This window comes from Giraffa tippelskirchi, chromosome 6 (genome assembly GCF_054371585.1).
Source record: "Giraffa tippelskirchi isolate mGirTip1 chromosome 6, T2T-mGirTip1v1.2.pri, whole genome shotgun sequence".
Taxonomy (NCBI): domain Eukaryota; kingdom Metazoa; phylum Chordata; class Mammalia; order Artiodactyla; family Giraffidae; genus Giraffa; species Giraffa tippelskirchi.
Genome location: NC_137280.1, coordinates 93744695 through 93758955, shown reverse-complemented (window position 1 = coordinate 93758955; position 14261 = coordinate 93744695). Strand labels below are relative to the sequence as shown.

Genomic DNA, 14261 nt, shown 5'->3' with positions numbered 1-14261 from the left:
AAAGAAAGAACCACTTAATTCAGATTCGTGAAATCTCAATCTTTAGTCTCCTGCTAACCCACAACCAAATTCTGATCTTTTTCTTGAAAAAAAAAATCTGTTTTTTAAAGAAAAAAATTAAAACCAAGGAATTACTATGTAATATATTAAACATTTATATACCCATCACCTAGAAAGGACAATTAGTAACATTTTATTGTGCTTCCCTGGTGGCTAAGTGGTAAGGAATCCACCTGCCAATGCAGGAGACCCAAGTTCAATCCCTGGGTTGAGAAGATACCCTGGAGGAGGAAATGGCAACCCACTCCAGTATTCTTGCCTGGAGAATCCTATGACAGAGGAGCCTGGCGGGCTACAGTCCATGGGGTCGCAAAAGAGTCAGACACTACTTAGCAGCTAACCAGCAACAACAGCAGCATTTTATTATATTCAATTTGGGTCTTGTTAAACAAAGAAAATAACTTTTGACAGATCCAATGACTCCCTTTGACTTTCCAACCCTAAGTTCTGTTTTTCTTTCCATTTCCCCCAAGGTGCCAAATAGTATTTATTTAACGTATACCCTTCCTTTCTGATTTTCACACATGTGTGTTATATGCATCCAAACACGTGTGCATCTCAACATATATTCATACATGAAACACCCATATCAGTGAACAATATCTAGCATTGCTTTGTGCATTTCCATTTTTATCTGCTGCTGCTGCTGCTGTTAAGTCGCTTCAGTCGTAGCCGACTCTGTGCGACCCCGTAGACGGAAGCCCACCAGGCTCCTCCGTCCCTGGGATTTTCCAGACAAGAGTACTGGAGTGGGGTGCCATTGCCTTCTCTGCCATTTTTATCTATATTTGCCTAAATATGTAATAAATATACTTACAGTTCATCTTATATTTTTAAGTTCAACTGGTCTATAAAGATGATGTCTGTGAAACTGGAATGTCATATTGCATATTATATTAGCAACCAAACACACATTCATCATTTGTTTGCACCCTGAGTTCTGCTAGTTACCATAGGAAGAAAATGGGGGAAGTGGGTTTTTGCAGCAACATGCACCAGGGTGCCACCCTTACAGAGCTAAATAATCTAGTCTGAGAAAAAAATACCCATCAGTATCTAGGAAGCAAGTATAGCAACCAGACAGCACATAATTAAAGCACCCCATTTCTCAGTGCATGTTATTTTTAAAATGTGGGGAAAACACTAAATGCTGGTATAAAAACTGGAAAATTATTTGGCCATATCTACTGTATTTCTGTGATCTTTATATCTATCTATAGTCATCTGTATATACTTTTTGCTGTGTGTGTGTAATTTCACTCCTAGGCATATTCCCAAAAGAAATGAGTATCCATATACATCAATAGATATGCATGGATAAATAGATTGGGACATATTCATGGAATGGAATCCCATATACCAATGAAAAAGGACAAAGTAGAGCTACGTGCCCCAACATGGATAAATCTAATAGACCATGATTACCAAAAGAAGAGCAATTGAAGAGACAACAGATGGTATGAGTCTACTTATATAAAGTTCAAGAGCAGAAAAAAAATAATCTGTGGTGGTGGAAATTGGTTAATTCCAGGGTTGGGAGGATGGTACTGACCAGAAGGGGGCATTGGAGAATATTCTGAGGGACTGAAAAGATTTCCACATCTTGATTATCCTCCCTCTGGAGAGAGGAGAATACTTCCTGAGACACTAGCTTGATGTACTCCCTCTTTGCCTGACAAAGAATAAATCTATTCTTTCTTTCTCCTTCGAAATTCTGTCTCCATATCTCATATCAGCATTGTGTACAGAGAACCAATATTTTGGCATCAGTAATGGTCTGACTATGTACTAATCTATAGACTCATTGAGTTGCATATATTCATTATGCACAGCTTTTTTTGTATGTAAAAATTACTTAGTTAAAAGAAAAGAAAATAGAAATATCCTTCTATGAATGAAAGGCGTTGATCTGGTCTCTGACGGAAGTAAGTAGGATTCAGGTGGAGAACATAGCATGATAAAGTTGTTGTTGGGCCTCTGTTGGGGCCGAGAGGTGAATGCAGAGAGAAAGGCCATAGTGGGACATTCAGCATCTCACAAACTTGGACCTCCATCTAGAAGAGATGTGTGATTTAGCTCTAGAAGAGCTCAGTGATTTGATAACTTCATCTTTGTAGGACTTGATCAAAAAGCAGCTTATAAGTAATAGCTAATGTGAAGACATCTATAGCTAAGATATTTCTTTAAAAAGCAGAAGAAAAGAGACTTCCTTCTTCTGATCCCTTCCCCTGCTCGCCCCAAATCTGCAAGTTTATTTTGGTCAGAAATAGCAGATCAGAATGGAAACTAACACCATGGTACTCTTGGCCCTGTTCGGACTTTGAACTTCCAGCCTGGCTGGGTTGTTGGTCCATGAACTAAATTCTGAATATTGGCCCTTATGCCCACTTACTCTGGAACTCATCATTCTCCTTTATGTGTCAAGGCTTAATTAATCTCTCCAGTATCATCTGAAATCACATATCCTTCAAGAAACCATTTATTTTGGATTATCAAAAACACTAATTTGAAAAGATGCATGCACCCTAAAGTTCATAGCATTATTGACAATTGCTAAGATATGGAAGTAACCTGAGTGTCCATCAACAGATGAATGGAAAAAAGATGTGGTGTACACACACTGGAACACTTCTAAGCCATAAAAAGAAATGAAAATTTGCCATTTTCAGCAACATGTATGAACGTGGAGGGCATTATGCTAAATGAAATAAGTCAGACAGAGAAAGCCAAAAACTGTATGATATCACTGAGAGGTGGGATCTGAAAAATATAAGAAACTGGTGAATATGTATAATAAAAAAGAAGCAGACACACAGATGTAGAGAACAAGCTAGTGGTTTCCAGTGGGGAGGAGGGGCAATGCGAGGATGGGGGTATGGGAGGTGAGACAGTGTTTTCATTGTCACATATGGGGGGTGGTACTGCTAGCATCTAGTGGGTGGGGCTTACAATAGGCTCCCACAGCAAAGAATAATCCAACTCCAATGTCAATAATCCCAAGACACAGAAAAAATATGCCGAATATAATTAAAATTTTCTAACATTAGTAGGAGCTCTGAGCATAGAGATTAGATGTAACTTCTATTTTCTTTTTTTTTAAATCCATGTTTCTAAGATTTCTATAAGAAATGTACTTTAAGATTTTTAAACATCATTTTATTATGAAAACTTGCCAAGCTGCAAGAATTTTACAGTGAATGCCCATGTACATGAGAGAGGCTGGGACCTGAGACCCTTTGTTGCAGTGGTTACACCTGGAGAAACATCTCCCTGAACAACAAAATGCAAAGAAACTACACGGGACTAATAACTTCACACATGCACAGCTGGGGGCAAATTATGAACAATAAGATACAAAAAGGCCCCAAGCCAACTGCCATTTCTGAGGTGTGGGAGCAAAGTCAGGTCCTGCACATGAACCTGGAATCTTCAGTGAACATTTTACTTGCGTTTTTCAATGTATCTCCATGTCTGCAATGACCTCTCATTTCATTCATTCATCTTATTTTTTTAATTAATATTTTTAATTGAAGGATAATTGCTTTACAGAACTTTGCTGTTTTCTGTCAAACTTCAACATGAATCAGCCATAGTTATGCATATATCCCCTCCCTTTTGAAGCTCCCTCCCATCTCCCTCCCCATCCCACCCCTCTAGGTTGATACAGAGCCCCTGTTTGAGTTTCCTGAGACATACAGCAAATTCCCGTTGGCTATCTATTTTGCATATGGTAATGTAAGTTTCCATGTTACTCTTTCCATACATCTCACCCTCTCCTCCCCTCTCCCCATGTCCATAAGTCTATTCTCTATGTCTGTTTCTCCACTGTTGCCCTGTAAATAAATTCTTCAGTACCATTTTTCTAGATTACATATATATGTGTTGCTGCTGCTACTGCTAAGTCGCTTCAGTCATGTCCGACTCTGTGAGACCCCATAGACGACAGCCCACCAGGCTCCTCTGTCCCTGGGATTCTCCAGGCAAGAACACTGGAGTGGGTTGCCATTTCCTTCTCCAACGCATGCACGCATGCTAAGTTGCTTCAGTCATGTCCGACTCTGCGAACCCATGGACAGCAGCCCACCAGGCTCTTCTGTCCACAAAATTCTCTAGGCAAGAATACTGGAGTGGGTTGCCATTTCCTTCTCCCATATATGCATTAGAATATGATATTTCTCTTTCTGACTCACTTCACTCTGTACAGTAGGTTCTAGGTTCATCCACCTCATTAGAACTGACTCAAATGCATTCGTTTTTATGGCTGAGTAATATTCCACTGTGTATATGTACCACAACTTCTTTACCCATTCATCTGTCGATGGACATCTAGGCTGCTTCCATGTTCTAGCTATTGTAAATAGTGCTACAATGAACAATGGGATACATGTGTCTTTTTCAATTTTGGTTTCCTCAGGGTATTGCCTAGGAGTGGTATTGCTGGGTCATATGGTGGTTTTATTCCTAGTTTTTTAAGGAATCTCCATACCATCTTCCATAGTGTCTGTATCAATTTACATTGCCACCAACAGTGCAAGAGTGTTCCCTTTTCTCCACACCCTCTCCAGCATTTATTGTTTGTAGACTTTTTGATGATGGCCATTCTGACTGGTGTGAGGTGATATCTCATTGTAGTTTTGATTTGCATTTCTCTAATAATGAGCGATGTTGAGCATCTTTTCATGTATTTGTTAGCCATCTGTATGTCTTCTTCAGAGAAATGTCTGTTTAAGTCTGTTTCCCACTTTTTGATTGGGTTGTTTGTTTTTCCGGTATTGAGTTGTATGAGCTACTTGTATATTTTGGAAATTAATCTTTTGTCAGTTGTTTCATTTGCTATTATTTTCTCCCATTTTGAGGGTTGTCTTTTCACCTTGCTTGTAGTTTCCTTTGCTGTGCAAAAGCTTTTAAGTTTAATCAGGTCCCATTTGTTTACTTTTGTTTTTATTTCCATTACTGTAGAAGGTGGGTCATAGAGGATCTTGCTTTGATTTATGTCATCGAGTGTTCTGCCTATGTTTTCCTCTAAGAGTTTTATAGCTTCTGGTCTTAAATTTAGGTCTTTAATCCATTTCGAGTTTATCTTTGTGTATGGTGTTAGGAAGTGTTCTAATTGCATTGTTTTACATGTAGCTGTCCAGTTTTCCCAGCACCATTTATTGAAGAGGCTGTCTTTGCCCCTTTGTATATTCTTGCCTCCTTTGTAAAAAATGAGGTACCCATAGGTTCATGGGTTTATTTCTGGGCTTTCTATCTTGTTTCATTGGTCTATATTTCTGTTTCTGCACCAGTACCATATGGTCTTCATGACTGTAGCTTTGTAGTATAATCTGAAGTCAGGAAGGTTGATTCATCCAGCTCCATTCTTCTTTCTCAAGACTGCTTTGGCTATTTGGGATCTTTTGTATTTCCATAAGAATTGTGTGATTTTTTGTTCTGGTTCTGTGAAAAATGTCATTGGGAATTTGGCAAGAATCACATTGAATCTGTAGATTGCCTTTGGTAGTATAGTCATTCTCACAATATTGATTCTTCCTACCCAGGAACATGGAATATCTCTCCATCGGCTTATGTCGTCTTTGATTTCTTTCAATAGTGTCTTATAACTTTCTGTGTACAGTTCTTTTGTTTTCTTAGGTAAGTTTATTCCTAGATATTTAATTCTTTTTGTTGCAATAGTGAATGGGATTGATTCCTTAATTTCTCTTTCCAATTTTTCATTGTTAGCATATAGAAATGCAAGTCATTTCTGTGTGTTGATTTTGTATCTTGCAACTTTGCTAAATTCGCTGATTAGCTCTAGTAATTTTCTGACATTCATCTTATTTTTTAAAATGCATTTCAGAGTAAGTTGAAGCCTTCGGTTGACTGTCTCTGTTTCTGTATTTAAAAAAACAACAGCTGTTCCCTTTAGTTTCTCATTAGAATACTAGAAGATGGTCCCACAATAGCTATTACAAAATCCCCAGTTCTCCTTGAGAAACACCAGAGATAAAGGCACATAAGTTCCTATTTCTGCTCTCATTTTGTCATGATGGCTCAAAGTCTCTTTTTGCCTTTGAATGGTAAGTCATTAAAATATTTTATTCTCTCTTAAGAAAAACAGATATTGTATATTAATGCATATATATGGACTCTAGAAAAAAGGTGCTGATGAATCTATTTGCAGGGCAGGAATAGACACAGGCATAGAGAATGGACTTGTGGACACAGGGGGAAGGTGGGGGGGGGGAGGTGAGAAGTAGGTGGGACAATTGAAAAATAGCATTGAAACATATACATTATCATGTGTAAAATAGATAGCTAGTGGGGAGATGCTGTATAACACAGAGAGTGCAACTCAGTGCTGTGTGACAACTTTGAGGGGTAGACTGGGGTGGTGGGCAGTGGGGGTGAAGTTCAAGAGACAGGTGACATATGTATACTTATGGCTGACTCACGTTGTTGTATGGCAGAAGCCAACACAACATTATAAAGTGATTATCCTCCAATTAAAAATAATTTTAAAAAAATAAATAATAAAAAATCAAAAAATATATATTTTATTCTCTTTAAATGGAAATAGCAAGGACACTTCACCTCTCACACTCTTTCTTGTTTTCAACACTGTGGCTTGGGCAGGGGGCATCCACCTGGTTGCCCATGGTTTTCTCTTTTAAATCATGGCTGAGATATGTCTCCTATGGAAATACCTGGAGGAATTAAGATGGGGCATTTCAAAATGATTTCATCAGGCAATGGGGCTCTTCAAAGCTTGCAATCTCTTATATTCCGTCATACAAGGATAGGATCAAAATGAGTTTCTGGAGTGGTTGTTGTTGTGTTGTGCTCAGTCGTGTCCTACTCTTTGCAACCCCATGGACAGAGGAGCCTGGCGGGCTACAGTCCACTGGATTTTCCAGGCAAGATTATGGAGCGGGCTGCCGTTTCCTTCTCCAGGAGATATTTGCCACCTCGTCTCCTGTGACTCCTGCATTGGCAGGCAGATTCTTTACCAATGAGCCAATTGGGAAGCCCTTGCAAAACATGAATCTCATGTAAGAATGGATACTTTCGTGTCAGGGCGAGGTTTTTGGCATGGAAAGCTGTCCCGTGCTCATTTTTCTTCCTGAAACTGAGTTCGATTCTTCCGGATCTATTTGCTTAGTGAGCCAGAATTTCTGGACTTGGGTCCTCTAGGTCTCCGAACTGACCGCTCAGAGGATGCAAATTGCTCATAAATTTACTGAGCATGCAAACTGCTCATAAATCTACTGAGCATGCAAACTGCTCGTAAAACTGCAATGTTGCTCTTTCACTATGAACGTACCTTGATGGGAAGTAAAAATTGATGAGCATCTTTCTTCTGTTTCAGAGAAATCACATTTGCTTCCTGCTCCTAATTTTGGAAGCCCCAACATGTATTTTATAAAACATACTGAAATTGTTCCTCATTCCATGCTATGTGTGTTTTTGTTTTTGTTTTACTAAAAATACCAAGAGGATTTCTAGAATTATATTTTTTAATTTACTTGCCCACGATAAACTCATTTAATTGTCCAAGTCCTGTGACTTTCTTTTTCTGGCCACACTGGGAAACACAGGATCTTAGTTGCCAGACCAGGAATCCAATCTAGCCCCTCAGTAGCAAAAGCATGGAATCCTAACCACTGAACGACCAGGGAATTCCCCAACTCCTTTGACTTTTATGAAACACTTGTCCAGTGAGAAAACCTAACTTCTGTATTATTTTCAAATAGAATAAACCGCTAATGAATGTTAAATTCAACAATTGATGAAGCCACATTTTGCTACCTATATAACTATATGTATATAGGGGCTTACTTGGTGGCTCAGACTGTAAAGAATCTGCCTGCAATTCAGGCAGCCCAGGTTTGATCCCTGGGTCATGGCAATCCCCTGGAGAAGGAAATGACAATCCTCTTCAGTATTCTTGCCTGGAAAATCCCACGGACAGGATAACCTGGTGGGCTATAGTCCATGAGGTCACAAAGACTGAGCAACTAACACTTTCACTTTGTTTTCTTTCATATACTTATAAAAGGCATTAAAGTAAATATTTATTCATCAGTATTAGTCAGCTTTCTAAATTTTTCCCTGTTTCATCCATTTTTATCCTTGACATCTCAAAAACATTTTTACAAATCTGTGAATGTTTGTTGACCATGATCAACTGACTTTTAGCTCTCAACGATCAGTCTCTAGAGGGCTAAAATTGTGTTGAATGTGCTCAATGAGTTTAGAGAAACTATTCAAGAGCTATTTGGGGGAGGAAAGTAAAGTCAACCTCAACAGATTCAGGCCGCCAGAAAGTATTTAAAAAATTAAACTCCCCTTTTGTTTTCTCCCCCAGGAATTTCCTGCTTAATTTTCTTTCTGAATATTCCTAACTCATCATTTCAAGGTATGTGGGTGATGGGCAGAACGAATCTGGAATAGTTTGTGTAGCCTGTGTTTCTACAGATGTTGCTATTTTGTTGTTGTTGTTGTTGTTGTTGTTTTGACTGCACCCCGAGGCATGTGGGACCTTAGTTCCCTGACTAGGGATCAAACCCACAGCTCCTGCACTGGAAGGTGAAATCTTAACCACTGGACCACCAGGGAAGTCCCTATAAATGTTTCTTTACAAAGCAGTTTGAAGATAAGCAGAACATGTTTTGCTCTCCCCAAATTCAGACTTAAAAAGAGAAATATGGAAATGGTAAGCATTTGCTCAAACTCATGTGACTCTCCAAGTAATTCTAGCCTTCACAGTTTTTCCTACCACGTTATACTTATGACACTTAAAAAGAAATAGCTTTATTGGCTCATTCTTACTATGCAACTGAGGCTATTTACACAACAAATCTACAAAAGTCAGGAGAACAATTATATAGAAATAATAAAGAGAAAACTATTCTTTTTATTATGCATGCTTGCTAAGTCTCTTCAGTTGTGTCTGACTCTGCGAAACCCTATGGATAGTAAGTCACCAGGCTCCTCTGTCCAAGGGATTCTCCAGGCAAGAATACTGGAGTGGGTTGCCATGCCCTCCTCCAGGGGAGCTTCCTGACCCAGGGATCGAACCTGTGTCTCCTGTGGCTTCTTCATTGCAGGCAGATTCTTTAACGCTGAGCCACCATCCATAGGATCGCAAAGAGTTGGACATTACTAAGCAACTAAGCACATCACACTGGGGAAGCCCTCTTTTTATCATGGTGCGTGTGTGTGTATATATATATATATATATATATATATATATAGGTATGCTCTTTTACCTACATATATCTATAAATAAATATACACCTATGCTAATATATTTCTGTATAGCTATGCCTATATACATGTATATATATACATATACCTATATGTACTTACTTACCTATATATAAATACATAAAATATATGTTTATTTTTATATTTAAATATATATATATACCTATTTATGGGCTTCCCTGATGGCTCAGTGGTAAAGACTCTGCTTGCAGTGCAGGAGACACAGGAGACACAGGTTTCATCCTTGGGTTGGGAAGATCCCCTGGAGTAGGAAATGGCACCCCACTCCAGTATTCTTGCCTGGAGAAGCCCATGGACAGGGTAGCCTAGTGGGCTACAGTTCACAGGGTTGCAAAGAGTTGGACATGGCTGAGTGACTGAGAATGTCGTACTTATTTACTTGTTTATATAGTTATTTTAAAAGTATATATTAATACAAATATAGACAAATAGGTGTATATTTAGGTAAATATACATACATAGGTATAGACATTTATAAATATATATTATATATATATACATAAATAAGTAAATATGTGTGTATTTAAACACATGAGTCACAGTAAAAGGAGTGATCATCTTTTATTATTTCCATATAATTTTTGTGGGTTCTTTGTGCGAATAGCCGATGTATGTTAAATAGTATGTACATAAATATAAACATGCTTTTACATACATAAATAAGTAAATAGACATAGATACAGACCAAGATTTGATAAATACATATATGACTATGTATGTATTATTTACAAATGCAGTCATAGTTTATGTATTTTACAATATGCTTTTATTTCACCTAATACATCCTGACTATCTCTTCTTGTCAATCAGACATAGCATTCCATTTTGTTAATATACCACAGTTTATTGATCCATTTTCCTGTTGGTGAACTCCTGATTTTCTGATGGTTGACTATGATGAAGAGGGCTGCTGTGAAGCCTATTGTAAAAAGACTTCATGTACAAGTCTTTCTGTGGACATATGTTTTCATTTTTCTTGGGGGAATTTCTCTAAGAGGAATCACTGGATCATAGGATGACCAAATATGTAGAATTATTTTCTTCATCTTGTAAATGATAAAATGAAAGCAAAAAATTAAGAAAATGCAATCTAGCCTGGGAAACTGCAAATTGAAAATCATGAGACTTGCCTGGGGGTCCAATGGTTATAACTCTGTGCTTTTACTGCAGGGGGCATGGGTTTGATCCTTATTCTGGGAACTAAGGTTCCGCATGCTGTGCCTCCTGGACAATAAAAAAAAAATAAAATAGTAAGGAAGTATTATCTTCATGAATATTTAGTGGGAGATTGCCTTGAGACATTAACTTTTTAGGACTACTTTTTTAAAATTTTCATTTTGGCTATCCTGGGTCTTTGATGCTGCACGGGCTCTCCCCTAGTTTCGGAGAGTAGAGGCTCGTCTCTTGCTGTGGTGTGGAGGCTTCTCACTGTGGTGGCCTCTCTTGTTATCGAGCTTGGATTCTAGGGCACTTAGGCTTCAGTACTTGCAGCACATGGGCTCTGTAGTTGTGGCAAATGGGCTCAGTTGCTCCGAGGCGTGTGGGATCTTCCTGGACCAGGAATTGAACCCACGTCTTCTGAACTAGCAGGTGGATTCTTCACCACTGAGCCACCAGGGAAGCCCCTAAGATTAAATTTTGAACTCAGGGATGATTAGTCTGTCTCCCTGTTCACTCCTGTCTACCATTCCATGCCAAGATGGTCTCCACCTCATGGCTAGTTCCACTGCTCAAGAAAACCTTCTGCTGGAGACTTCCCTGGCTGTCCAGTGGTTAAGATTCCACACTTTCAACACAAAGGACCCGGGTTCAATCTCTGGTTGGGGAACTAAGATCCCACATGCCATGAGGTAGGGCCAAAAAAACCCCACCTTCTGCTAGATTTTCTCATATTTAGTCATCTCAGTCATACTTGCCCTGATCATCCTACAGAATTTCTCTTCCTGACCCTCTCTTAACCTCTGGCTTCTTTTTTCATATTTATTTATTTTTAATTGGAGGATAATTGCCTTATGGTATTGTGTTGGTTTCTGCCATACATCAATATGAATCAGCTATCAGTTCAGTTCAGTCACTCTGTGCCCAATTCTTTGAGATCCCATGGACTGCAACGTGCCAGGCTTCCCTGTTCATAACCAACTCCTGGAGCTTGCTCACACTCATGGGTGTACATATGTCCCCTCCCTCTTTAACCTCCCTCCCACCTCCCACCCCACCCCACCCCTTTAGGTTGTCACAGGGCACTGGGTTTGAGCTTCCTGCTTCCTACAGTAAAATTTTCACTGGCTATCTAATGCTACTTTCTCAATTCATCCCACCTCAGGCTTCTTCTTGTGGTTGTTCAGTCACTAAGCCATACCCGACTCTTTGTGGCCCCATGGACTGCAGCACACCAGACTTCCCTGTCCTTCACCATCTCCTGGAGTTTGTTCAAACTCATGTCCATTGAGTTGGTGATATCATCTAACCATCTCATTCTCTGTCACCCCTTCTCTGTTGACCCCCTCTCCTCTTGCCCTCAATCTGGCTTCTTATATCTATTTGCAATCCTTTCCATATGGGATAATTTGTTCCCTTGTCCCCTCATAAAAATACAAGCTCTGTGGAACCAGGACCTGGCGTGCTTTCATTAACTGGTGGGTAAGAGAATGGTAAACCAAGTGCTGGGAACCTAAGGATTCCTCCGCAGTGGACTGAACGCCTGCATGATAGGATAGTGACATGGACTGAACTCACTCATTTGACCTTTGATGGATCCTTAATCACAGATGTGGATGAATGCCTGGATACCCAGGCCTGCCCTTCGAAAGCCACTTGCACTGACACTGTGGAAAGCTACTTCTGCACCTGTAAACCTGGATATGAATCAAGCAATGGGAAGAGACATTTTAATGATCCTGGAGTAAGATGCATAGGTGAGTGTTATTTCAGTAAGAACATTCTTGAAAAAAATTAGGTCTACTCATCCCTCCTATTGAGAGATTGGACCTAAATTTTTATAATAACTGATCAAATCAATGGCTTTGATAGTGGATACCTACTGCTAGGCATGAAAAACAATTTTTTGTTGAATAGCATTAAAGAGCCCTTAAATTCTTTAGCTCAAGAATATTTTTCTTTAGACTGCATAGTCTTTGGATCTAAGTACTAAGTAAGAAGAAAAGTTACCAGGGATGTATAAAAGGGGTTTGTCCTCAATTTGGAATATTTTTAAGTCCATATTAATAAGGGGTTGGCAGACATGTATAGCCTAATGAGTTTTTCTCATTTGGAAATGTTGTTGTTCAGTTGCTAAGTCATGTCTTACTCTTTGCGACCCCATGGACCGCAGCATGCCAGGCTTCCCTATCCTTCACTGTCTCCAGAGTTTGCTCAAATTCATGTGCATTGAGCCGGTGATGCCATCTAACTGTCTCATCCTCTGCTGCCCACTTCTTCTTTTGCCTTCAGCCTTTCCCAGCATCAGGGTCTTTTTCAATGAGTTAGCTCTTCACTTCAGGTGGCCAAGGTATTGGCGCTTCAGCTTTAGCATCAGTCCTTCCAATGAATATTCAGGACAGATCTCCTTTAGAATTGATTGATTTGATCTCCTTGCTGTCCAAGGGACTCTCAAGAGTCTTCTCCAGTGTCACAGTTCAAAGGCATCAATTCTTCGGTGCACAGCCTTCTTCATGGTCCACCTCTCACATCCATATACGACTACTGGAAAAATCATAGCTTTGACTATACAGACTTTTGTTGGCATTGGCAAAATGATGTCTCTGCTTTTTAATATGCTGTCTAGATTTGTCATAGCTTTCCTTCCAAGGAGTGAGTTTCCTAATACACTAAAAAAAAAAAATAGAGTTCACACAAAATTTTATTGCTACCATTTTGCATTTTAGGGTTTCAAAAAACTGTTAGCACTTGCATTTATGTTTATAGCAAAAAATTAATGAAAAGTTTATAAAGATGTGTGCATGGGAATTTGTTTTCATTATATGTTCCAACATGTTATTGCTTCGGTTTAGAAAGTAGTTTTTAGAAAGTGTTTTATAAGAACTTAACTTCTAAAATACACTAGTGATTTTTCAAATGTTGCTCCTGATTTTTTCAAATGGAGAAATCAACTCATTTTAAAAAGTTGTTTGTATATTTATTTTTTAGGTAGAGAGAAATTTTCTCAGGAGTAGGATTATGGAATCATATGATAACTCTATTTTTATTTTTTTTAAGTACTCCATACTGTTCTCCATAGTGGCTGTATCAATTTACATTCCTACCACCAATGTAGGGGGCTTCCCTTCTCTCCACATCCTCTTCAAAATGTATTGCTTGTAGACTCTGAACATAAGAATACCAACTGTGATCAAGACACAGAAAATGTGGACTCATTGTAAAGTCGTCTTAGTTCTTCCACTGTTTTGTACACAGATGAGTTCTATGTACGCTCAGTTACTCAGACATATCCCGACCCCATGGACTATAGCCCACCAGGCTCCTCTTGTCCATGAAACTTTCCAGGCAAGAATACTGAAGTGAATTGCCATTTTCCTCCCCCAAGGGATCTTCCTGACCCAGGGATCAAACCCACATCTCTTGTGTCTCCTGCCTTGGCAGGTAGATTCTTTACCACTAGCATCACCTGGGAAGCCCAATGAGTTCCATTCTGTTTTCTAAATCTTACCTCACTGTTTCCTTTGGGAATTTCTTGTATGGTGTATTCATATTCTCTTACACTTTGTCACTTCCTCTGAGACATATTTTCTAAACTCATACTTTAAAAATCTACTCATCACTCTCTGTTCCTTCTACTGTTTTTTAAACAATAAATAAATATGTATGTTAGCTACTGTTAGTCACTTATTCATGTCCAACTCTGCAACGCCATGGACTATAGTCCACCAGGCTCCTCTGTCCATGAGATTTCCTAGGCAAGAATACTAGAA

General features: G+C 39.0%; 1 protein-coding gene across 1 annotated transcript in view; it reads left to right on the top strand.

The window, feature by feature from the left end:
* The first annotated feature begins 6034 nt into the window (after window positions 1-6034).
* Window positions 6035-14261, top strand: part of LOC145509852 (adhesion G protein-coupled receptor E3-like) — a 42420-nt gene continuing 34193 nt past the window's right edge. Inside the window, exons 1-3 of the mRNA XM_081499302.1 lie at window positions 6035-6122; window positions 8411-8461; window positions 12102-12248. Of these exons, the coding sequence (XP_081355428.1) occupies window positions 6089-6122; window positions 8411-8461; window positions 12102-12248 (232 nt within the window). The 5' untranslated portion in view covers window positions 6035-6088. The remainder of the gene's footprint in view (window positions 6123-8410; window positions 8462-12101; window positions 12249-14261) is intronic.